This window comes from Perognathus longimembris, chromosome 1 (genome assembly GCF_023159225.1).
Source record: "Perognathus longimembris pacificus isolate PPM17 chromosome 1, ASM2315922v1, whole genome shotgun sequence".
Lineage (NCBI taxonomy): Eukaryota > Metazoa > Chordata > Mammalia > Rodentia > Heteromyidae > Perognathus > Perognathus longimembris.
In genome coordinates, this window is record NC_063161.1 from 7,300,860 (window position 1) to 7,324,795 (window position 23,936).

General features: G+C 59.0%; 1 protein-coding gene across 3 annotated transcripts; it reads left to right on the forward strand.

Annotated features, from left to right (window-relative positions):
* Window positions 1-557: 557 nt before the first annotated feature.
* On the forward strand, window positions 558-23,936 carry Csnk1e (casein kinase 1 epsilon). 3 transcript variants are annotated; one of them, XM_048355472.1, is made up of 12 exons: window positions 558-642; window positions 4,142-4,229; window positions 12,800-12,910; window positions 12,997-13,145; window positions 15,371-15,599; window positions 16,159-16,329; window positions 17,024-17,172; window positions 20,186-20,246; window positions 20,961-21,153; window positions 21,251-21,390; window positions 21,756-21,819; window positions 22,719-23,936. In XM_048355472.1, exons 2-11 carry the CDS (start codon window positions 4,154-4,156, stop codon window positions 21,770-21,772), a joined length of 1,296 nt encoding a protein of 431 aa, XP_048211429.1. In that variant the 5' UTR covers window positions 558-642; window positions 4,142-4,153; the 3' UTR covers window positions 21,773-21,819; window positions 22,719-23,936. The 3 variants fall into 3 exon arrangements, with proteins under 3 accessions (XP_048211429.1, XP_048211437.1, XP_048211421.1); XM_048355480.1 differs by lacking the exon at window positions 20,186-20,246; XM_048355464.1 differs by lacking the exons at window positions 20,961-21,153; window positions 21,251-21,390; window positions 21,756-21,819; window positions 22,719-23,936 and having other exon boundaries at window positions 20,186-20,770.

Below are 23,936 nucleotides of genomic sequence, written 5' to 3' on the forward strand. Positions count from 1 at the left end.
CAACCCCCACCCCCCACCCCACCAGTCGGCGGCTTTGGCTGGCAAGGAGTCCCGGGGAGGGGGGGGTGCCGCGCGGGCAGGCGACCCCGGCTTTAGTGCGCCCTCCATCCCAGCCAGCGCCCCCCACCCTTCTCCAGCCAGTCTCCGGGTGTCGGTCGGCGTCGCGCGCGGGGGACTCGGGGCACGGCGATCTCGGCCGCGGAACCCCTTCTCCCCGCCGCCCCCCTCCCCACACTCGCCCAGCCTCCCCGGGCGCGCGGGGCGCTGGCCCTTTAAATCCTCCGGGGCGGCGGCGGGGCCGGGGATGACATCAGCGGGCGGGCCCGGGGCTCAATGGGAGCGGCGGGCGCGCGCGGGGCGGACGCGCGCGAGCCGGCGGCGGGGGCGGCGGGCGGCCGGGAGGCGGCGGCGGCGGCGGCGGCGGCAGAGCCCGAGCGGAGCCCGGCCGGGCGGAGCGAGCGAGCGAGCGAGCGGAGCGGCGCTGGGCGGCGGCGGCGGCGGCGGCGGCGGCTGGGCCCCGAGAGGCGGGCGCGCCGGGCGGGCGGGCGGCTCGGCGAATCCTCCGGCATCCGCCCGGGCGGGCCGCCCCCGCCTGCGGCAGCGCCCCCAGCCGCGGCCCGACACCGGCGCCTTCCCGGCGGGGTAAATATTGGGGGTCCCGCGGGCCGGCGGAGGGGCGCAGGCCGGAGGGGAAGCGGGGACCCCCCCCCCCGCTCCTTTGTTTTTGCGGGCGCGGGCGGGGGGGGCGCGGGGGGCGCGGGAGGGCGGCCGGGCGCCGCCCGCGAGGACAAAGGCGCGGCGGGGACCGGGAGGAGGGGGCCGCCGGGCCGCGGGGTCCCCGGGGCGCCCCCACCCCCGCTCCCGGCCGGACCCCGGCCGGGTGCTCCGGGCGCCCCCTCCCCACCCCGCCCCGCCCCGCCGGGCTGTGCTTTGGGGACGCCAGGGGAGGGGCGGCCGGCGCGGGGTGGGGAGGGAGTGGGGGGGGGGGCGGGGAGGCCTGCGGCCGGGGCACCGGCTCCCCGGCTCCGCGCGCTCGGCCCCGGGGCTGCCCCGGGTCTCCTCCGCGGATGATCCGCAGCGCCCCTTCTCCCGGGGCCGGCCCGGGTTGGGGTGCCTCGGACCGCGCGGGGCCGCACGCCCTGGCGCAGGGTGCGGGATCGGGGCGCGCGCGCGCGCGCGCGAGGGGGGTCCCGGGGTGATGGGGTGCGTGGGCCCCGGGGCCTCCGGGCTTTGTTTTCCTTTGTGGAGAGAGAGGGAGGGAGGGGGTTATTTACCCCATTTCGGTAGGGGCGAGAGAGCGCCGAGCTCGCCGAGTCTCCGGGAAACCACACGGTCGGTGCCTGGAGGCCGCCGAGCTCTGGAGGACGCCCAACTCCCGACGCCCGGCTCCGGGGAGGCCGGGCGCCCCCTCCTCGACTTTGCCCCGAGTTTTCAGATATAATTTCTTTCTAGAAGGCACATCCTCCCCCAGGGAGGAGATGGGGAAAGGAGACGTTATCTAAGTTAAGTTGCTTCCACTCCGGTCTCTGTGTTTGGGTTTTTTCCTTTTGCCTTCTGGAATACGATGTCCCTTTAATTTTTATTTTTAAATAACCTGTCCATTGATTGACAAAGGGTCTTGGCCCGTGGGGGAGAGGGAGAGGGGTGGCACCGGGAAGTTAAAAAAAAAATACACGAAAATCCCTGCCCGTGTGCAGTACTGGTTGGCAGTGTGTTTCATTTTCCTAACCATTTGGAACTCCTAAATACTCTTGTCTGCCTTTAAAAAAAAATAACTTTGTTTATCTCCTCCCTCCCTCCCCACCTTATACTCCCACCCCCGTGGGAGAAACAGCCCAAGGCTGGGAGAGCTGCTCTCCTTCTGGATGAACATGTTCCTTTCCCCTCTGGGGGGGATCCTGGGAGGAATGGGTGCTGGGACAGTCTGTAGTCTCTCCCTAGAGACCAAGCCCTCCCCCTCCCCCCCCCATGGGAAGACCCTGGGAGACTTTGTGACTGACAGAGCAGTTATATAGGGGGGGTCCTGCAAAGCTGATGGCTGCTTGCAACCCCCCCCCTTCCTCTTCTCTGCAGACAGCCTGGTAGGAAAGGGGCTGGGGGGGGGGTCATGTGCAGTATATTTATGTAAGACACCCAGACAGAGGGCATGGGTATTTATATAACCCGGCGTGGGTATTTATGTAATATAGGATGCCTGAGTATTTATGTTCCTTTTCCTAACCTGCGGCTTTCCCTGGCTGCCATGTGTGGTCTCTGCCTTGGTGTGGTGGGAACCAGGCTGGTGTGTGTGTGTGTGTGCATGCGTGCGTGTGTGTGTGTGTGTGTGTATGTGACCTCTCCAAACTGCCCCCCCCCCAAACTAGCGGGTCTCACTGTGCATGCTGCTCTCCATTATGTTCTTGGCCAGGCACACCTGGGAAGTTGCTCTGTGCGTGCGTGTGTGCGTGTGTGGACCTGGGGTGCGTGGCGTGTGGGTTTCCTGTAAATGTCGAGTCTTGTTGCTGGCAGCCAGGCCACCTCAACTGGGCCAGGCCTGGCATGTGGGCAGAAAGTCTGCATGCGATGTCCAGAGTTTGGGTGACATGGAGGAGTGGGGGGGTGGGGGCTGCTTCCTCGTGGCTGTGGAAAGGCCTGTAGTGGCTCTTCCAAAAGCTGGTGCGTTGCTAGATGTCTCCTGGGCCGGTGCTGTGGCTCCCTGGCTCTGCCAGGACCAGGAGCTCGGCCCTGAGTGCAGTAGATCCCTCCCAGCTCTCTAGCCAGGCCTGGGTTAGCCCTTGGCATGGGGAAAGGGCAGTCCCTCCATGCCAGCACAGCTGCCGGCCACCTTCTTGTTTTGCATAAGAGAAGTCCAGTCTGAGGGTGAGCATGGCGGCTGGTGGGCGCCAGGCCAGTGGCAAGGCTTCTCGGGGCCCGAGTTTCTACCTGAAAAGGTAGTAGTCCCTCCCTCCAGGTCGCTTAAACTGCCCTTGTGCAGTGAAGTCCAGGATCGCTTCCTCTCTCTGGTTTCCAGTGCCTGTTTCCTGTCCCCCTCCCCCCACCCGCAGCCCAAACTTGCCCGGCCTCAGCGTCTCCTCCTCGTTTGCTGGCCTGGAGCAGAAGTGTCCACACCTCTCCGCCCCAGGGTGGGCCGGGTGTGCGGGCTGCAGGGAGGAGGGAAGCTGTTCAAATCGGAGCCGCTCCTGCCCCACTGGGACGGGTGGCTGCAAAGCTGGCTGGGCCCACTTTCTGCACATGGCCCTTGCAAGAGACCCTGTTACACCCGCCCCCCCCCCCCAGGCTTGAAGGAAGCCATCCCCCAAAGTCCACCCACAGAAACCCAAAAACAAATGTGCAGCCAGGCCCGAAAGAAGTTCTCACTGTCCTGAGCAGTCTAGAGGAGACCACTGGAAGATCCCTTTCCTGAGACTCCCCAAAGGGAGTGCGATCCCTTCCTACAGAGCATGCTGGGCTGTGGAGTCCCTGGCCCAGTTCTGTGTACTACGCCAGGGAGGGGGAAGCCACTGTCGATTCAGAGGCCCAAAGGCCACTGAGCAGCACCTTTGGGAGCCCCCCCCCCCCACCTTCAATCTGTCCTTGGAGATGGGTCCTTACTGGTGGTTACCACGGTAGGCGACCCTCAGGGCCAGGTCCTTCTCTGGGGATGTCTAAGCCCTCCTGAGAGTCTGGAGAAGACTGGGGTCTGACTTTTTGAGGAAGGCGGAGGCAGGAGTCATCAGGCCCTCTGTTCCCCGCTCTCCTCTTCATCCCTGTTTCCCTCTTTGTCCTTGGTTTCCCTTTCTGGGCTGCAGCCCCTTGTGATCAGCCTTGCTCTCTCAAAGCCTCCTTCTCTTAGGGGGAGTTCCGGAGTGAGTGTTCCCTGAAGAAATCCCCTGGGCTGTTTCCTCCAGGGTCTTCTTGGCTCCTAATTTCAGGCTGGGCTGAAACCTGGTTCGAAACCTGCCTCAGCTGTTCCACCTCAAGAGCTACCTGGTTACACCTGGTGCCCTCAAGCGAGAAGGGAGGGCCCGGTGCTTCCTGGATGGCGGGTGGGAGGAGTCTGTCCGGCCTTTGTAGTTTTGTCTGGCCCTACGTGAGGGAATAGAGGGGTCCCCTCAGCAGCTCCCAGTTCTCTTACCCCCCCTGACTCTGCTTCTGTCTGCAGCGAGGGTGAATCATGGAGCTGCGTGTGGGGAATAAATACCGCCTGGGGCGCAAGATCGGCAGTGGGTCCTTCGGAGACATCTACCTAGGTAAGCGTTCCTGGTGGCCACGGGAACCCTGGGGCAGTCCTGGGAGGGAGGGGGAGGAGGAGGAGGGGGGGGGGAGAGGAAGGAAAGCGCAGTCCAGGTCTGAAGCCAGAACCCCAGTGGCCCGTGGTGGCATGACTTGGCAGATGGGGAAAGAAGCCTCAGCTAGAGGGGACAACAGGGTGGGGGACTCCCCTTCACAGCTGGGTGGGCGGGGCTCCGGCTTTGCCTGCTGGGCATAGTGTATTTTTAGCTCTGATTTCCAGCTGTGGCTGACCTGGGTCTCCAGCTGGGTGTGGGAAGCGCAGGCAAGGTTGGCACCCCTGTCTCTGGCATCCCAGGAGAAAGGTGCTTGGTGGAAGAGGGCCTAGCTCCCTCCCTGTGATCCCGCCTGCTGGGATGCAGCCCAGGCAGGCGGTAGAAAGACGCAGGGGAGGGGTCTCCCCCTCCAGGGAGCTGCTCTCTCCGGAAGTGCTTCCTGTTAGAAGTCTGAGTTTCTGATGTTGCCCTCTCAGCCCTCTGGCCTGGGAGACACGAGGCTTCTGCTGCTGGATGCCACTGTTGTAGCCTGTGGGGGGTATGGTCTTGAGTCACGGCTTCCTTTGCAATTGCTGGTCTGCATGGAGAAGTTTTAGCTTGGTAATTGTCGATGGGAGGCGGCCTAGCGCTGTGAAGGGCATGGTGGCGAAGTCCCCTAATGGAGGGCTTATCAGGGGTCTTGTCTCTGCCCTCAGAAGCAGGCCTGAGCCACTTCTGTCCTGGGCAGCGAAAAGGGACAAGTCCGTGTGCGTTTCATTAATTCAGACTGCAAGGCTTTCTTTCTCTGCACTAGTACTGAGGGTCCCTATTCCATTGGCCTGTCAGATCTTACTCTGGGAGCCTCAGGGCAACAGAGAGGGACACACCGGATCTTCTAGCCCTAAACCTGCCAGGTCTCCCTCAGGGCTGGCCTGGAGAGGTTGTTGGTGGTACAGCCGGTAAAGGTGACCTGCCATGGTTATTACTGGAACACTAGCCAAGTCCTGTCCACCACAGCTCTGTTAAGCAAGTGTATAGAGGACAGGCCTGAGGTCTGGACCTTGCTTTGTGACTTAAGTGCCCCTATCTGCAAAGTTTATGTGTTGACACTGCCTAACTGATCAAGCACTGTTAGAAGACAGCCCACAGGAATCCATTTTCTAAGCCAAGAAGGGGCAGCCGCCGATGCTGTTCACTGTGGGCACCGCAGGCTACTCTCCCCTGGAAACAAGGGTGGCAGCAGAAAGAGGGAAGGCCTGTGTGTAGGTGGGGATGATTTAGCCCAGGGCAATGGTGTACATCTCTGGAGGATCACTTGAGCTCGGGAGTTCAAGGCCAGCTTGGGTAGAATCAGGAAGTTCTGTCCTTCTTCAAGCTCCTCTCAAGAGGAGGGGTGAGGTTGTAGCTGTGCCCCAACCAAGGCCCGGCATGTGGCTGTCCAAAGGGTGTGTCCAACAAGGGCTTGTTAATGAAAGAATAAGCCTCGCTAAGATGACAGGAGGTTGGATCGTGGGGACTGGGCAGGGTTGAGGTTCCCAGTCTTATCTTCATTTGCTGTGTGGTCTGGGAGAAGTCGCTTGCCTTGCGTCTTAGTGAGTCTCCTGTTTGACACTGTGGGTGGTGTAAAGAGCCCCTAGTTGAGTCTCCCGGGTTTGGAACTAAAGGGCGCCAAAGGCAGCTCTTGACATTCCTTAGCACAGACAGGCCCCTGATGCCCCAGACGGCTCCCAGTCTTGGCCCTGTTTTTGCAGAAGGGCCATGGAAGTCCACAGGAGGCAGAGCCCCTGTCACTCAGGAGAGCCACTGTCCCTGGTGTCCCTCCCTGGGGGTGGAACTTCCTGTCTCCCATGTAGTCATCTTGCTTATTAAGTCTAGGACTGTATTGACTCCTTTTTGTGACTGTCCTGGAGTAAATTGATTTCTCCCTGCTAGTTCTGTGTCCTGGAGCCCGCGATGGCCTTTGCCAGCCTCAACTTCCCCACTGGAAGGTGGTGTTGTGAGGAGCAGTGGGACTCTGCAGTGTAAAACACCTGCCAGGCCCAGTAGAGGCATTTTGTGCTCCTGCCCTTGGGCTCCTTTGGGCCCTGCCGCTTCCCAGGGATCTTGGGCCCCTGTGGGGATGGAGCCAGTTTTCCCCTTGCGTAGCTTTCACTGGGATGCAGGGGTTGGGGCTCTTACGCACCAGCCTGGCCTCCTGTCTTTCGGCTTTGGGACAGTGGGGGTGATTGTGGGGGCTTCCCCAGTGGGCTCCCTGGCGTGTTCAGAGTGTCGGCCACATTCTGGTCACTCTCACCAGTGCTGGAGCCAGGCCCTGACTCCGGAGGTCCTTGGCGGAGGGGTGGGGGGGCGGGGGGTGAGTGGCCTTCATCCCTTACCCTGTGCCCCACCAGGTCCCCTCGTTTGTCTGTGCAGGTGTCTGCCGTGGCCCTCCCTGTGGATTGACTGCCTCCCTGCCCATTGTTTCCCTTCCAGGGACAGCCAGGCTCCTACCCTTCTCTTTGTTTTGGGGGTGGGCCAGTCCCCCCACTGAGGGGCTGTGTGCTCTGCCTGAATGAGGCCGTGTTGCCCACCGGGGTCCCTCTAGCATGCAGCTGTCCGCATGGCTCTCTGGTCGCGCCCTCCCCCCCCCCCCCCCCCCCCGCCATAGCCCTTGCCCTGGTACCTTTCTCCAGGCCAGTTGCCCTTGGCTGCTTCCTCGGAAAGGGAGTTGGCTCCAGGGCAGCCCTGCTCCTGCTCAGCCCCTCCACGCCCAGTGTCACCTGTGACTAGGAAATAGGGATGGAGGAGGAGGCAGGGGTCGTGGGGGCTGAGTCCTGGCTCTGCTCCACCCCGGCCTGCCCCTCCGGAACCTCTCTGGACCTCAGCTGAGGGGAGGCCTGGTGCCCTGATGGCAGCCTGAGGCCGTCATGGCGGTTTCCCAGGGCTCTCAGGTCCCGAAGGCTTTGCCTAACAGCTCAGGACGCTGGGACGTTGTTCGGTGTGTGGTCATTTGGGGATGTGTTGAGAGATGCCAGCTGTAGTGCTGGCAGGATGGAGCCTGGGCCCGCGGGAGCGAAGGGCTCTGCCTGCCTCCACCTCCCCCGTCCCTGTGCCCCGCGCACATCGGCGGAAGGCCCCGGTCCTCAGCTCCTTCCCCGGGTGGCTCCGATGGCATCCTCTGCCCCCATGTGGGGATCTCCTCTGCCCTTTGGGTCGAGGTCAAGGGGCACCCAAGGACCCTGTGCTGCCCCGGACTGCTCCCACAGGAGTATCTGGCTCTAGATGTCTGCCCTGTCTGTTACCCACACCTGACTCAGGCCCTCATCCAAAGGGCCCTTCATTCACCTCTCCCCTGTCCACCTCTTTCCATGTTGTCTTCAGCCACCTAGGACCCCCCCCACACACACACACACCGGACCACTCAGTCAGTGGCACTCCCTCCTGCTGGGCTGGGCCTTTGCACGGGCTATGACCTCTTTGTGTGGGGCACAGGCCTGGGCCAGGAACCCTGGCAGCGGGCTCCACCCCCACCCCGTGTCACTAACTCCTGACTCCTTTGTTCCCATGTGGTCAGCTGCCGCCTCTGTCCTCCTCCTCCTCCTCCTCCCAGGCCGGTCCACGTCTGTAGCTCTTAACCCCTCCCGTTGCGAAGCGATTGCTGTGTGCCACAAAGCAGCCCAGTGAGCTAGATCGAGCCTGCCAGTGGCTTGCAAGTGGGTACACGGCCCAGGGGGTGAGGTTCCCTGGCTCGGAGGTGGCAGAGGCAGGGCCTGGGCTCCAGCAGCTTGGCCCCAGAGTGAATACTTAGGTCCCTTGCATTCCCATACCCACCCACGTTGAGAGGGGCATGCTGACGGGCTCCAGGGCACCCCACTTCCCTGCCGCCCTGTGTCCTCAAAGCCCCTCAGAAACCTGTGTGCCCTGCCGAGTGCTAGTGTTGTGTCAGAAACACTTTTCCAGCCTCTCTCATTGCTCACTGAATTTAGTCACTTATTCTCCTTTTCTTTTATATTGCTCGTAACTCAAACACAAAGCTGGGTGTGGTGGTATGTGTCTGTAGTTCCAGCTAGCTGGACACTGAGGCAGGAGGATCTCAACTTGGAGACTGTAACACAATGAGAGCCCGTCTCAAAATGAAAATAAAAAAGCAGCGAAGGCCAGGTGCCCAGCTACGCAGGAGGCTGAGATCTGAGGATCACAGTTTGAAGTCAACCCCAGGCGGGAATGTCGGAGACTTATCGCCAGTTAACCATCAAAATGCTGAAAAGTGGCTCAAGTGGTAGAGCACTGGCCTTGAGCAGAAAAGCGAAGGGACAGTGCTCAAGGTCCTGAATTCAAGCCCCAGGACCAGCACCCAGAAGGGGCAAGGGGAAAGGTAGTTAAGGCTGTAACTCAATAGAAGAGGGCTTGCCCAGGAACTGTGAAGTTCTAGGTTCTGTCCCCAGTACTCTCAAAAAGAAAAAAAAAAGGGGGGGGGGAATAATATATAAGGCGAGTACCCGAGGCTCATGCCTGTAATACTGTCTGCTCAGGATGCTGAGATCTGAGGATTGCTGTTAGAAGCCTGCCCAGGCAGGAAAGTCTATGAGACTCTTATCTCCAGTTAGTCATAGAAAAAGCTGGAAGTGGCACTGTGGCTCTAGTGGTAGAGTGCTAGTCTTGAGCAAAAGAAGCTCAGAAACAGCATCCAGGCTCAGAGTTCAAGCCCAGCCCCCCCCCCCAAAAAAAGCACAAAACTGGAAGTGGTGTTGTGGCTTAAAGCGGTGCAGCACTACACTAGCCTTAAGCAAAAAAGCTCAGGGACAGCACCCAGGCCCTGAGTTCAAATCCCATCATGACCAAACACACACACACACACACACACACAAAATCAACACAAAAAAATGTATTGAGTAAAAGAAACAGCCAAGCACTAGTGGCTCCTAGCTAGCCAGACTAAGACTTGGAGGATCCCCATTCAAAGCCAACCTGGGCAGAAAAATCTGAGAGACCCCAACTTCAAAGAGTCAGCAAAAAGCAAGGCTGAAGCTGTGTCTCACATGATAGAGCACCAGCCATAAGCAGTCAGCTAAGTGAGAAGGCATGAGGCCCTGAGTTCAAGCCAGGGAACCAGCTCTCCCAACCTCACCCTGTCCCCAAAAAATAGATTACAAAAGATCACATCTGATCTGTGTCAGAAGAAGAGTGGGTTAGTGGGTGCAAGAGTTTAGGGGTGGCTGGGGATATGGCCTCGTGGCAAGAGTGCTTGCCTCCCATACATGAAGCCCTGGGTTCGATTCCCCAGCACCACGTATACAGGAAACGGCCAGAAGTGGCGCTGTGGCTCAAGTGGCAGAGTGCTAGCCTTGAGCAAAAAGAAGCCAGGGACAGTGCTCAGGTCCTGAGTCCAAGGCCCAGGACCGGCCAAAAAAAAAAAAAGAGTTTAGGGGTGACAACTAAAGGGCAAGGGATGTTTGCAGGGTGGTGAAAACATTGTAAACTTTGTCTTGTGACTGTTCTGCAACATTGTAAATATACTCACTAGTGGTGGGTAAGCTGTGTTAAGGATGCTATACCTTTAACCTGCAACATGTAACAAAGAGTCCAGGAAGTGTTGCCCTGGGAACCCTGTGTTTCTTTTAGAGAGGACAACTGCAGAATACATGTTCCACTTGTGTGCAGAAAGGCAGAAAACCTTCCCCGTTCTCTCCTCATCCCTTACATTCTGTCTTCTGGACAGAATGTTCTTTAACCAGTGACCAGGCTGGACATGGGAGAGGTCCTTTCCAAGCTGTTCATCACAGTTCCCAATAGTCTTAGGCACAGCCCTGTGAGGCTCCTTTGCACCATGCCAGGGTGTCAACTAACCCCCCAGGAAATGGAGGTGCTGGTCACCCCCTTACCCTCCCACTGCCCCCTGCCAGCGAGCAGATGCTATCTTGTCTGGCGACTTCTGACAGCCAGCTGAAACATAGTCTTTAGGGATCATTTAATTCGCATTTCTCTTAAGGAGATTGCCCATCCTCTGGGATGAGTAAGCCATCCATATTAATGATCTTTCTCTGGGAAGTCTGTTCCCATCCCTCACCCTGTTGAGTCTTCCTGTTGAGTCTCTCCTACCTGCTGACACAATGGTTTTGTGTCTGACCTTTTTCCTTTTGGAGGGGAGGGAGGCTATTGAGTGACAGGCAGAACTCATTCTAAAACACCTCAGAGCCTCTCAGCTGAAAGCCCCTGGGGTCCCTTGCTGCCCCTTCACCAGTAACCACTGGCTGACATTTTAAGTTACTCCCTTTTGTTGAGCGTTCCTTCCTATGTGTGTATCCCTAAGTGGCATTCAGTGTGGCATGCTTTAAAATTGAGACAAACAGGTCTGCGCTCTCACCTGTCTGTCACTAGCTTTTGAAGTAAAAGTCACAACACATAAAGTTAGGCATCTTAAGGTGTACAGATCAAAACCCTGTGTGGTGGTACACCCCTGGAATCCTAACATTCAGGAGACAAAGGCCAAAGGATCTAGGGGTTAAGGCCTACCTAGGCCTCATAGTGAGTAAGACCGCATCAACAGAGAGAGAGAGAGAGAGACAGAAAGAGAACAAGAGGAAAGAAGAAGAAGTGGGGCTGCCATGTGTACAGCCAGCACCCCATCAGGTCCTAACACCTGTCCTCTGCCCTCTGGAAAGAAACCAAGTTCCTTCAGGCAGCCATCTCTGCCGCCCCTCCCTTCCCCACCATTCCACTTCCTGTCTATCGAGCTGCCTGTTCTGGACACTTTCAGAATGGAGCCCTGCACTCTTGTGTCTTTTTTTGTTTTGTTTTGTTTTTGGTCAGTTGTGGGGCTTGAATTTAGGGCCTGGCTCCTGTCCTTGAGCTCTTGCTCAAAGCTTTGGCTCTACCACTTAGATCCACAGGGCCACTTCCTGTTTCTGAGCGGTTAATTGGGGATAAGAGTCTCCTAGGGACTTTTATGCCCTGGCTGGCTGTGAACTGCCTCCTGAGTAGCTAGGATTATAGGCATGGGTCACCAGAGCCAGTTTTACTAGACATGTACTGGGAGGGGTCATGGCCTGCTTCTCTTCTTAGAAATTCATACAACTGGGGCTGGGAAGGTGGCTTAGTGGTAGAGCGCTTGCCTTGGCATGCATGAAGCCCTGGGTTCGATTTCTCAGCACCACATATATAGAAAAGGCCAGAAGTGGTGCTGTGTGGCTCAAGTGGTAGAGTGCTAGCCTTGAGCAAAAAGAAGCCAGGGACAGTGCCCAGGCCCTGAGTTCAAGCCCCAGGACTGGCAAAAAGAAAATAAAACAAAAACTTCCATACAACCTTTCTTCCTGCACTTGGGTTTTCCTCCTGGCTGTGGGATGAGCAGGTGGTGGTGTGAGCTCCCCGGGCCTGGGCCAGTGCTGGTCTTGTCCCATCCCTCACCCCAACATCCTTCCTTCGTTGGAGGTGCAGCTTTCCCGATGTCTGCCATGACTGTGCCTCCTGGCCCTGGGATCTGCTCCATGCTCACGTGACCGTGCTCTGCTATCCGCAGACGGCCAGCTTCACTCCTGGCCCCATGAGGGACCCCCTCCACCCAGCTCAGCCCGCACCACCACACCCACTTGTTCTTGGGGATAGTCTCGCTAATTGTGTGTGTGTGTGTGTGTGTGTGTGTTCCCATGTGCATGCACACAGCACTCACTGGGGCTTGAATTCAAGGCCTTGCACTCTCGCTGCTTTGCTCAAGACTAGCACTCTACCCAGAGCCGCACCTCCACTTGTGGCTCTTTCGCTGGTTCATTGGAGATAAGAGTCTCAGATTTCCTGCCTGGACTAGCTTAAAACCTTGATCCTCAGATCTCAGCCTCCCCAGTGGCTGAGTCTTCCTGGCAAGTCTTGCCAGCTTTTTTTCTCCAGGCGGCCTTCACTAGAATCCTTTGATCTCTGCTTCCCAGGTAGCTGAGATTATAGGTGAGGCCCGCCCTGCCTCACCTCCTAGGATTTCTTGAGCCCTGGCCGAGGCCCAGTCCCAGAGCTGGGCCCCCGTGTGTGGGAGGCTTTTTGGTAGAACCTGTCCTGACTTCAGGTGAGCGTAGGAGTTGAGGAGAAGCAGAGGTGCAGACAGGACCCTCGTGCCCACATTCTAGAGTCCACACAAGTTCAGGAGTGCCCCAGACGCATCTCCTGGCTGGGTGTCTGTCTCCTCACCCGTGTAACAGGGGTATTCCAGTGAGAAAGGCGGGATAGGGCCATCTTCGAAGGTGTCAGCATTGATAGGGGTCAGGGCTGGTTATTGAGTCCAACCTTCCCAGAACCTTCTGCGGGAAGCTTGGTATCATCAAGAGTGTACACCTCCCCACTGGCCCCTGACTCCCCTCCTCAGCCACTGTGGCCGCATCTGTCACCAGGATGAGTCCTGGGCCGGATGGTGGTGGTGCCCAGGCTCCGGAACCTTCCTGATCCGTCCCTGGGTGGGGCCTCCCTGTGTGCCTTGATGGCTGGCTGGGCTGTTCCCACCGGCCCTGTCCACAGCCTCTGGAGAGCCCCAGACATGCCGAGGGGGCACTAAACAGCAGGCTGAGGTCGGTGACCCCGGTCCTTCGCCCTCGCAGGTGCCAACATCGCCTCTGGGGAAGAGGTGGCCATCAAGCTGGAGTGTGTGAAGACCAAGCACCCGCAGCTGCACATCGAGAGCAAGTTCTACAAGATGATGCAGGGGGGAGGTGAGCCTGGGGTCCTGTGGGGGTGGGGGTGGGGGTGGGGCCGCACAGGTGGTGACCACCCGGCCCCCCTTTCCCTGCCGCCGCAGTGGGAATCCCGTCCATCAAGTGGTGCGGGGCCGAGGGCGACTACAACGTGATGGTCATGGAGCTGCTGGGGCCCAGCCTCGAGGACCTCTTCAACTTCTGCTCCCGCAAGTTCAGCCTCAAGACGGTGCTGCTCCTGGCCGACCAAATGGTGAGTCCCCCCCCTATCCCCTCCCCCCGCATCCTGCCTGAGGGCACAGATGCCAGCCGCCCCGCCCCACCTCTGAACCTGCCCCGGGTGCTGGGGGAGGGGTGCAGGACAGCCCTGGCCCCTGGTCAGGGGACCTTGGTTCCCTGCGGCCAAATCCTCTGGTGTTTATTTAGAATGCAGATTCCAGGCCCAACGGCAGACCAGCCAAGCCCGCCTCCCTCCTGCCACGGGGCCTGGGCCTTTTTCCCTTGTGGTGACCCAAGGCGAGTCGTTAAGCCGCTGAGCCTCGATCAGCTGGTGTGAGTCTCCCCTCTTTGCCAGGCTCATCTGGGGATTAAGTGAGGTGCCACCCCGTGCCTGGGCCAAAGTAGGTGTTAGGTTCTGCAGCCCTGGTGCACAGAGGAAGGCTTTGTTAGAAAGACAAACCAGGCTGGGCTGGGCAGCCACACCCGGAATCCCAGCTACCCACACTGAGGCCAGCCTAGGCTCCCTCGTGAGAGGTCTCAGAAAACAGCGCAAAACAAAACAGAAAAGATGAAGGCTGGGCTAACAAAGCCCCTGCACTTAACGGGTGAGGTCTTGGGTTCCATCCGTGCGTGGCAACCGCACAATAAACTAGTTTTGGGGTGTGATGTGGCCAGTGCAGCTTGTTGTGCTCCTGGTCTGTGGACACCCTGAGCTATTCAGGCCACGTGTGTCCAGAGCAGGTCATCAGATGCCCACAGGGAAACCCTGAGAGGAGCTCCAGGAGATGGTATTCAGCCCTGCTAAAGCTGAGGACCAGAGTAGGGTTAACTGACTCTCCAGAGCACATGACATAATGTGTGTGTTTGAGTTTAGTGGGGAAAATCAGCACTTAAAGGGGATCTGGTGCTGGGCACCAGTGGCTTATGCCTGTAATCCTAGCTACTCTGGAGACCAAGAACTGAAGATTTTGCTTTAAAGCCAACTGGGACAGACAAATCAAAGAGACTCTTATCTCAAATTAACCAGCAAAAGGCTGGCAGCAGTGGAGTTATGGCTCTAATTGGTAGAGACCATCCTTGAGCAAAAAAGCTCAGGGACAAGAACCAGGCCTGGAGTTCAAGCCCCAGTACACACACACACACACACACACACACACACACACACACACACACACACACACACACAAAGAGGGTCTGGAGGCATGGCTCAAATGATACAGCATCATGATGGCCTGACTAGCAAGCATGAGGTCCTGAGTTCAAATCTCAGTACTGCCAAGAAGAAAAAAAAAATTACCGAAAAGCAAGAGGGGGCTGCGTTTGCTTGACTTCGGTGCCTCTTGGAAGGTGATGAGCCCTGTCTTTCATGTTCCATCTCTGGTCTCTCTGGGTTTAGACTTCTTTGGTGCTCCCAGCCTTCCACTTCACCGGTTCTCCTTATCCCCGTCTCTTAGAAGCTCTCCACTTCCTGTGTGGGTTGAACCATGCAGGGCTCTTTCTCTTTTTTTTTGGCCAGTCCTGGGCCTTGGACTCAGGGTCTGAGCACTGTCCCTGGCTTCTTTTTGCTCAAGGCTAGCACTCTACCACTTGAGCCACAGCGCCACTTCTGGGCATTTTCTGTATATGTGGTGCTGGGGAATTGAACCCAGGGCTTCATGTATATGAGGCAAGCACTCTACCAGTAGGCCATATCCCCAGCCCCCATGCAGGGTTCTATAGGGGCCTGAGTACATTTCTCACCTTTCCTTTGGAGTCTTTTTTTTTTTTGGCCAGTCCTGGGCCTTGGACTCAGGGCCTGAGCACTGTCCCTGGCTTCTTCCCGCTCAAGGCTAGCACTCTGCCGCTTGAGCCACAGCGCCGCTTCTGGCCGTTTTCTGTATATGTGGTGCTGGGGAATCGAACCTAGGGCCTCGTGTATCCCAGGCAGGCACTCTTGCCACTAGGCCATATCCCCAGCCCTCCTTTGGAGTCTTGATGTCAACTTTCTTCCTCGTTCGCTCTCCCTGTCTGGCTGTCATCGTGCCCTCCGTCGGGGTTTGTGTTCGCATGGGTGAACTCTTCTTCCAGACTCCATTTCACTGTCACTTCCCCCAGGAAGCCTTCCCTGACCTTCTGAAGTTACCCTTCCCGGTCCTTGGCCAGGGCAGGGGCCGTGTGCACATTTCCCGTTCCTCCAGCCTCAGCCCCAGGCCAGCCCAGAGCACATGGTGCGGGCCCTTCCATTGAACACGTGCGTCCTCGTCCCCCCTCCCCACCCAGATCAGCCGGATCGAGTACATCCACTCCAAAAACTTCATCCACCGCGATGTCAAGCCTGACAACTTTCTAATGGGCCTGGGGAAAAAAGGCAACCTGGTATACATCATCGACTTCGGCCTGGCCAAGAAGTACCGGGACGCTCGTACCCACCAGCACATCCCCTACCGGGAAAACAAGAACCTGACCGGCACTGCCCGCTACGCCTCCATCAATACCCACCTGGGCATCGGTGAGTGAACCCGGCCTGGAGCAAACATCCCAGGCCCTGCTTGGTTTGGAGGCCCTAACGCCTTTCCAGGGAGCCTCAGACAGGGCCACGCCCCACCCCCACCCCACGGCCCCAAGTCGAATCGATCCCCAACTTCCCCATCCTAAGCGAAGCTGCACGTGCCTTTGTGCTCAGCCCCGCTTCGTTCTCGTGGCCGCCCCGTTGACGGGTGATGAGGGTTCCCCAACTGTGATTTCATACATGGACTGCTTAAGAGCCTGCATGCAGCCGAATGAACATCTGGGCCCGTCCTGACCCCGGCCCAGTCTCATGCCCCAGCTTTTGCCCCCCTCTTCCCCTGGTGGGGGGCATTGGACAGGCGAGGGGTCAGCGGTTCCCACTCCTTGTTTGGTGAACTAGCGTCTGAACTTGGAAAACCTGGGAACGCTGGAGGAGGAGAATGGGGCTGTGGGGAGCCGGCGGCATGGGGAAGAGGTTGTCTGGTGTGGGTGCCCAGCGAGGAGCTGGGGACCCCGGGTGGCCATGGCCCCTCACCTACCCCTCCCCTCTGGCTCCGCAGAGCAAAGCCGTCGAGACGACCTGGAAAGTCTGGGCTACGTGCTCATGTACTTCAACCTGGGCTCCCTGCCCTGGCAGGGCCTCAAAGCTGCCACCAAGCGCCAGAAGTATGAGCGGATCAGCGAGAAGAAGATGTCGACACCCATCGAGGTCCTCTGCAAAGGCTACCCCTGTGAGTAGCTGGCGGGGAGGGGCAGGATGAGGCTCCCCCAAGCCGCAGCACAGTGTGCTGGGGACCCCCGAGGTCCCCCTGCGCCTTAGCTGTTAAGACAACAGCTGTCCGTCCCCAGTCCACACTCCTGCCGTGCCCCGAGGGGCCAGCTTCTGGCCCAGACTGCTTGAAAAGGCTTAGGTCACCTGCGCAGCGTTGGGCTTAGATCAGCTTTTCTGGGTGTGTCTGTGTGCTGGTCCCGGTGGGGCTTGAACTCAAGGCCTGTGAGTTACCGCTCAGCTTTTTTGCTCAAGGCTGGCCCTCTACCACTTGCACCACCGCTCCACTGCTGGCTTTTTTTTGGGCGGGGCGGGGAGGGGAGTGTTTAATTGGAGATGAGTCTCCAGGATGACTTTGAGCTGCAGTCCTCGGATCTCCCCTCCTCCGCAGTGGCTAGCCGGGATTACAGGTGTGAGCCGCCAGCACCTGGCTCTGATGAACCTTTTGCGGTGGTGACAGCTGTCGCTCACCAGAGTGCTGCAGAGCCAGTGCTGGAAGCAGCTCTGCCCTGCCTGGGCTGCCGGCTTCGTCCCGCCCTCCTGGGTGCCAAGCCTCTGTGGGGGCAGTGGCCGGGGGGGGGGGGGCGGGGGGAGCAGCCGCGTGTGCTGGGCTCATGTGGCCTCCTCTGTCCTCTCGAACCCCCCCCCCCCACCAGCCGAGTTCTCCACATACCTCAACTTCTGCCGCTCGCTGCGGTTCGACGACAAGCCTGACTACTCCTACCTGCGCCAGCTCTTCCGCAACCTCTTCCACCGGCAGGGCTTCTCCTACGACTACGTCTTCGACTGGAACATGCTCAAATTTGTGAGTCACCTGGAGGCCGAGGCGGGCTTGGGGGACTGGCTGGGGACGGCCCTGACTGCTAGTGCCGGCGTGGCGGGCTGGTGGCAGGCTGGGCTCCCCGCGGCCGGGAGCTACGAGCTGCAGAGCCGCAGCGACCTCGCCGGCGTCCCGCGCGCCCCCCTCTCCAGCTGCATCTGTGTGGATGGGGTGTGCCGTCGCGGGAGGCGGGGGCCGGGCTGGTTGCCGTGGAGGGCCTGGCCCTGCTGCTTCCGGTCCTTCCGGGGTCTTGGTGGCGGCAGGTCGTGGGGGGCGCTCTCGGGCCCCTCTGCCGCCCTGATTGCTGTCTGCACCATCCTGTTCCTCTTGTTCTCCACGTGCCAGGCGACCACCTTCCCCCAGGCCCCCCTGGCTAGCCTGGACCCTTTCACGGTGGCTTCTTTCTTCCTGGTCATGGGACCCTGGGTCTTGCTGGGTAGCTCTGTCTCCCACGTTTAAGGGGTGTGGGGGAGGGTGGGGTGGGATGGGGAGAAACGCTCGACCGCCGTTCCCGGAGCTCCGGAACCCGTGAAATCGTATGTCTTGTTTCACGTCTCTTCTGGAAAAGGGGGCTTCCTCGAGCCAGGCTCGGCCCCGGGACAGCGACGCTCTTGCACCACCTCGTCCCCATCCCTGGCCGTGCGGCGGGCCCGTGTGCCCACCCGCCTACTGGTAAGGACCCACCAAAGCTTGACCCTTCCGAGACCGCCGCTCGGCCAGTAAGCCTGAAGCTGAGCTTCAGCTGTGATCTCTCTGTCCCTTCCAGGTGCCCGGCACCCCTGGGCACCCAGGGCCCCTCAGATAGGCCCATGGAGGAGATGGAGGAGGTGGAAGAGCTGCCCCCTCCAAACTACTGGCCTGTGGTCTGGACTCCAGGGCCCCAGTTCTGACATCACCAGGTGTGCCTGAGAGGATTGGGGCCAGGCTTGCAAGCAGCAGGGGATGGGCCCGAACAGGCGTCCCTTGGGATGGGGGGGCTAGCAGCCCCCCCCGAGAGACAGCCATTCGGTGGAGAGGATGTAGAAGAAAAGGCCCTGCGTGGGATTCTCGGGAACGAACCGGCTACTGAGAGTCAGGACACGCCTGAAGAAGGAATTGTGGCCTTTGCCTGGAAGGGTCCTGTGGATACAGGCACCAGGACCCGGCCTCGTCGGCAGCCTCTGTATCGACCCTGAACTCATTAAAGCCTCCCTCCCTGCTCTCCGCCCTGGTGTGCGTCTCTTTTCACGGCAGCCTTGGGCCTGCCTGCCCCGCACCGGGCCCATGTCCTCCTGGATGCCAAGATAGGCACACTGGTGTCGGGCTCCTCTTCCCTCTGGATCTGTTGGTGGACCGGGCTTGTTCTTTTAAAGAGGTTGACAAAGGCTAGGCAGGGAGTGGGTGTCACAGGCCAGGGAGCTTGGGGAAAGGCCTCTGCGGCCCTCCTGGGTAAGGGTGGGAGGCGCCTTCCCGTGCGGAAGAGCCTGGGCGCTTGCTATATATAAAAGGTCCACTCTGTGACGGGCTTAGCCCTTCCAAAGTGATAGGGCAAGAATCGATTTTGCACTCCCGAGACCCGTGAGGTCCGTGAGAGACAAGTTTCTGACCACGTGACGCGAGGCTGTAACTTGACTCAGATACATGCAGATGAGGCCATTTCATTTGCCACATTTCAAGTTCGCTGCAGCCACAGGTGGCTGCTACGCCCAGCAAGACAGAACATGTGCCGTCCCAGAAAGTTCTGTGGGCAGCTGCTCTGGATGCCTCATTTTACGATGCCTCTCGCCAGACCAGCCGGCACAAGCCAGGCTAGGTGCACCTCCTCCTCTCGGTTGCTGGTACTCGGACCACCCCTCCCCTGGGATCCTTGGATTCTGAACCCCAAAGCAGAAGAAAGGCATCCACATCCACGCCTGCCCCGGCGAGCCCCAACAACAAGAGCATCTGCAGAATGTTCAGGAGGAATGTCACGCAACTGTCTCTCCAAGGCCACGCCAGGCCACCCACCCTGCAAGAAGCCATCACTAGTACCTCGCAGCAGACGACGCCATATTGTGTATCTTGGACTGTGGACTTTGCAAAGGAGCTTGACCTTCACCTGGACCTTGCAGTAGCCTTCCTGTGTCATCAGGGCACCGGAACCACTGGGTACCTGAACCCCGGGATACCGTTCTCAACACAGGCCACGGTTCCGCAGTCCACCCAGCGGGCCGGGAGGAGGCGCCACTCCACCAGAGACCCAGATGACCGGATTTGATTTGACATTTTTCTTATGGGCCAATAAAGATGGGGAAAAGCTCCCTGGTGTGCGTTTCTTGATGCGAGGCTTGAGCCGGTGGGAATCGCTCTCTTCCTCCTGCCTGCAGGGCTGCCGAGGGTGGGGGCTGCGGTTGTGCAGCTGCTGGCTCTACAGCCTCACCAAGTCTCAGTTTCCCTGCAAGGAGAAATGGTTCTTTGCCTTCTTGGGTCAGTGTGCCCTTACCTCAGGAACATGGGTGGGTGCCATTTGTCTCCACTTGGGCTGTGCTTCTGGCTGAGTCTGCCAGCCAGTGAGTGAGCAAATGAGGGTCGGATGGTCCCGTGCCTGTCTGGTGGGCCAGTTGGGATGACTGGGAAGGGTTCTGTGAAGACAAGAGTAGAACGAGGTGGCTGGACCTGGGTTCAAACCGCTAGCTCTTCTCTAACTAGTCTTGAGGCTGTGTAGCCAGAGCAGATAAGGGTAAGGTTGTTGGCACCTGTGCCCTGCCCTTTCTGAGTGCAAAACCTGCTTCAGAATGGACCCCACAAAGAGGCCAGATGGCCAGGAAGGCAATACTGCCCCTGGCCTGGCTTGGTTGCTCCTAGGGTTCAATAACCATTCTAATCCTAGCCACGACCAATGTGAGGTACCCAAAGGCCCTCACCCATGCCTCTAGGGCAGCAGGGCTTTCTCAGCCGGTTTCTGGGAAAGATGGGGTGGCCCACACCTCGTGGCCTATGATCAGACCCCTCACTCAGCCCACAGCTCTCTCCTCCACAGATCCGGCCCCCCTCATGCCAGCCCCCCGCCCTTCCCTGTGGACGGCCCCAGGACCAGCTAGGTAAATGCAGCAAGTGCTGCTCTGTGCCCCGCTCCTCCCCGGGCCTTTCTCCCCTTCCTCCTGCACTGGGGCAGCAGTGGCTATCGAGGGCCCCAGGGCTCAGCATCCTTCCTCGCCAGCCTTGCCTTCCGGGCCTCTTGCCTCCCTGGGGCATCCAGCCCAGCTTCTTCTCTGGCTCCCCCAGCTCCCGTCCCAAGCCGCACAGCACCTGTGTGGATCCCCTCAACCTCCCGGCTGAAGCTTGCCAGGAGGCATGGCCGGGGCCAGGGTCTGGGAAGGATTTCCCCCGGGTGCACAGAGCCCCTGGCTGGGTACCGGGGCAGGGGCCGTCGGTCAAGTCCCAGCCCTGTCCTGAACTCGTGCTGTAAAAGCCTGTGCTTTCCTCTCCGGATAACCCTTGCTTGAATGCTAGGTAGGCCTCTGAATTCCTTCCCTCAAGGGGTGCAGGGCTCTTGTTATAGGGGGCCAGGTTGTAGGAACCAAAGGAGGCCCTCAGTCATCCTGGGGACAGCAGCTTCTGCCGCTCCTCCCCGCGCCTTCGCCTCCCTTCGGGTGCTGTCTGGCTTTGTTTCTCCGCTCTAAACAGGGCCTGGGTCCTGGGCTCTTGCTTTGTTGATGGAGGTGGACCAGAGGGTTTTGAGATGCTCTCCACTCGCCCCCCCACCCCACCCCCCACCCCACAGAGCTGACCACTTTCCTCTGCCATCCTTGTAGGGTGCAGCCCGGAACCCCGAGGACGTGGACCGGGAGCGGCGAGAACACGAGCGAGAGGAGCGGATGGGGCAGCTGCGGGGGTCTACCACCCGGGCCCTGCCCCCTGGCCCACCCACGGGGGCCACTGCCAACCGGCTCCGCAGTGCGGCCGAGCCTGTGGCTTCCACCCCATGCTCCCGCATCCAGCAAGCTGGTTAGTAGGGGCCGGGGGCCGTGGGCTGGACCCGAGGGGGCTGGGGATCCCCGGTGCCCACACTGAGAGGCTCTCCGCACCCCTCCTCGCCCTCCAGGCAATACTTCTCCCAGAGCGATCTCTCGGGCCGACCGGGAGAGGAAGGTGAGCATGAGGCTGCACAGGGGCGCTCCGGCCAACGTCTCCTCGTCAGACCTCACTGGGCGGCAAGAGGTGTCCCGGATTTCAGCCTCACAGGTGAGCCGCCTTCGCCCCAGCCCCCTCGGGGCCATGGCAGAGCTAGAGCCCCGGGGGCAAGTCCAGCCTCCCCGCCAACTCCGATCGCCCTGGAGCAAGAGACTCGGCGTCACCTCATCCCAGGGTCCAGTGAGCTTGCTGGAAACAGCGCAGCTCCCCTGCACTGAGCCCCGGGTAGCCTGGAGCGGTTCCATGGCCTCCTGGTCGGGGAGTGCTCTGGCTTCAGAGCAGGGACACCTTAGGGTCACTGGGTCCCCAAACCCCTACGCCTGGCATGAGAGACCTGGTAGGGGCGGGGTGGAGCCCCACAGTGGGGGAGAGGTTTGCCCAACACTTAACCCCCCACCTCTGCCCCCTCTCTGAAGACAAGCGTGCCATTTGACCATCTCGGGAAGTGAGGAGAGCCACATCGGACCAGTGTTTGCTTAGGTGAGTGCCGTCTGCCACTCTGCCGCACGAGCAGGCCTCGCCTGGCATGGCTGGGGCCCCCAGGGGCCCCCCGGGGAATGCAGTGTGTGTGAACGAGGTGGAGGCCCTGGCGGGTGTGCCATGAAACCCCCCCCCAATGAGGCCATGGCAGGGGGCACCCAGGAACCTCCAAACCAAGGCTTCTCAAGGAAGACTTCGGAGTTGTGGGGCACCAGTGACTCACTCCTGTAATCCTAGCTACTCAGAAGGCTGAGATATGAGGATTGGGCTTCAAAGCCAGCCTGGACATGAGACTCTTACCACCAACTAACCACCAAAAACCCAGAAGTGAGGGACAGTGTTCAAGCCCTAGTATCAAGAAACCCAGGGGCTGGGAATGTGGCTCAGTAGTAGAGTGCTTATCTAGCATGAAGCCCTGGGTTCTAGTACCACATACACAGAAAAAGCCAGAAGTGGCGCTGTGGCTCACGTGTGCTAGCCTTGAGCAAAAGGAAGCCAGGGACAATGGTCAGGCCCTGAGTTCAAGCCTCGGGACTGGCAGAAAACAAAGAAACACACATACACACACCGCTTTGGAGTCTACCTGACTTGCAGCCCAGGCTTCCTGTGCTCAGCTGGGGTCCTGGGTGGCTTCGTTCTGCTCTCTCTCCGAGGCCCACTTCAGCCTCCGGACTGTTGAGCAAGTTCAGTCCTGCAAAGCGTTTAGAACAGGGCCGGTTAGGAGGCCGGTAAGGCCTCTGACCTGGGTGAGCCCCGCAAGGCTGCTTCCGGGCAAAGATTTGGCCTCCGCAAGGTTCACACCCTCGCCACCCTCAGTGGGCTCTCCCGTATCAACTCTCACCCCGAAGGCCGTGCCTAGATCCAGGGGCCTAATCTCTCTTCTTTCTTTCCCCTTCTAGTGTCTTCACTGTATTTTCTTTTAAAAAACAAAACAAAACAACAAAAAAAAAAGGTGGAAAAAAAACACAACAAACCACTCAAAACCCAGCACAAAACCGACGATAGATTTTGTTTCTTTGATGTTTATTTTGCCAATGGCAAAAAGATGGGTCGTCCTTAGCCCTGAAGACTCCTGTCCCCGCAACTGCCTGCTGTCCCCAACCTCCAGGCTGCCAAACCCTCCCCCCGGGAAGGCCAGCCCACAGGAGCCCACAGGATGCCCAGGCCCCACACCAGCCACGTGTTCCCGCACTGCCGCCATTGGCCATGAGGAATCCTGTCCTAGCTGGAGAGCCGGTGCAGCCGACGGAGGCGGCCAGAGGAGCTCACGCCCGGGATGGTTTGGCCAGTCCTACTGGGTTCCATAAGCCTCGGATCCACGGAGTCGGCTCTCCCTTCCCCGGGAGAGGACAGCGGCCACTTCCTGTTCTACTTTCCCCGTGTCTCCTGAGCGTTCGGGCTTCACCTGTCTGGGGAGACCTTTGGTGGGTGGCAAGATGGTGGCCATGATGCCTTTGTGTGTGTGTGTGTGTGTGTGTGTGTGTTTGTGTGTGAGTGTGTGTGTGTGTTTATGTGTGTCCTGTGTTTCCCAGAGCAGGTGCCCTGTCTCACCTGCCAAGCCAAGTTTCTGTTCGCATCCCCTGAAAAGGAGAGGGGGGTGGACAGTGACCTCCACGTCCCTCAGGGTTCAGAGCGCCCTTGCCACCGCCGGCCCCCCAAGTGCCCACCGGTGGCAGCTCCATCTTCCATTCCTGGTCTTTGGGCAGAGTCTGTGGAAAGCCTCTGGCTCCCGGGTACCAGTTATCCCCGGGGCCTGCCAGCCCCCCGGGCCTCTTCTCCCTGGACCCTGCCTTTCGGAGGGGGAGCCTGGGGTTGGGACTATGTGTTGGATATAGCCTTCCTAGTTAACAACTGGTTTTGTTTATTTTATTTTTGTTTGTTTTCTCGGTGTGTGTATTTCTTAATTTATTTACCTCTGTTTTCCCTTATTTTTCCCTCTTTTTTTTTTAAATTAAAGAGCAAAGCTTTTTATTACTTTGTAATTTAAAAAACTGAAAAAAAAATTACTGAAGAACTTTGGGGGGAAATTTTGTACTTTTTTCCTGTGTAAATACTGGACTTTTTTGAGCTTTATTGTGGTTGTTAATTTGAAGTAATAAAGTAGAAAAGGATAAAGT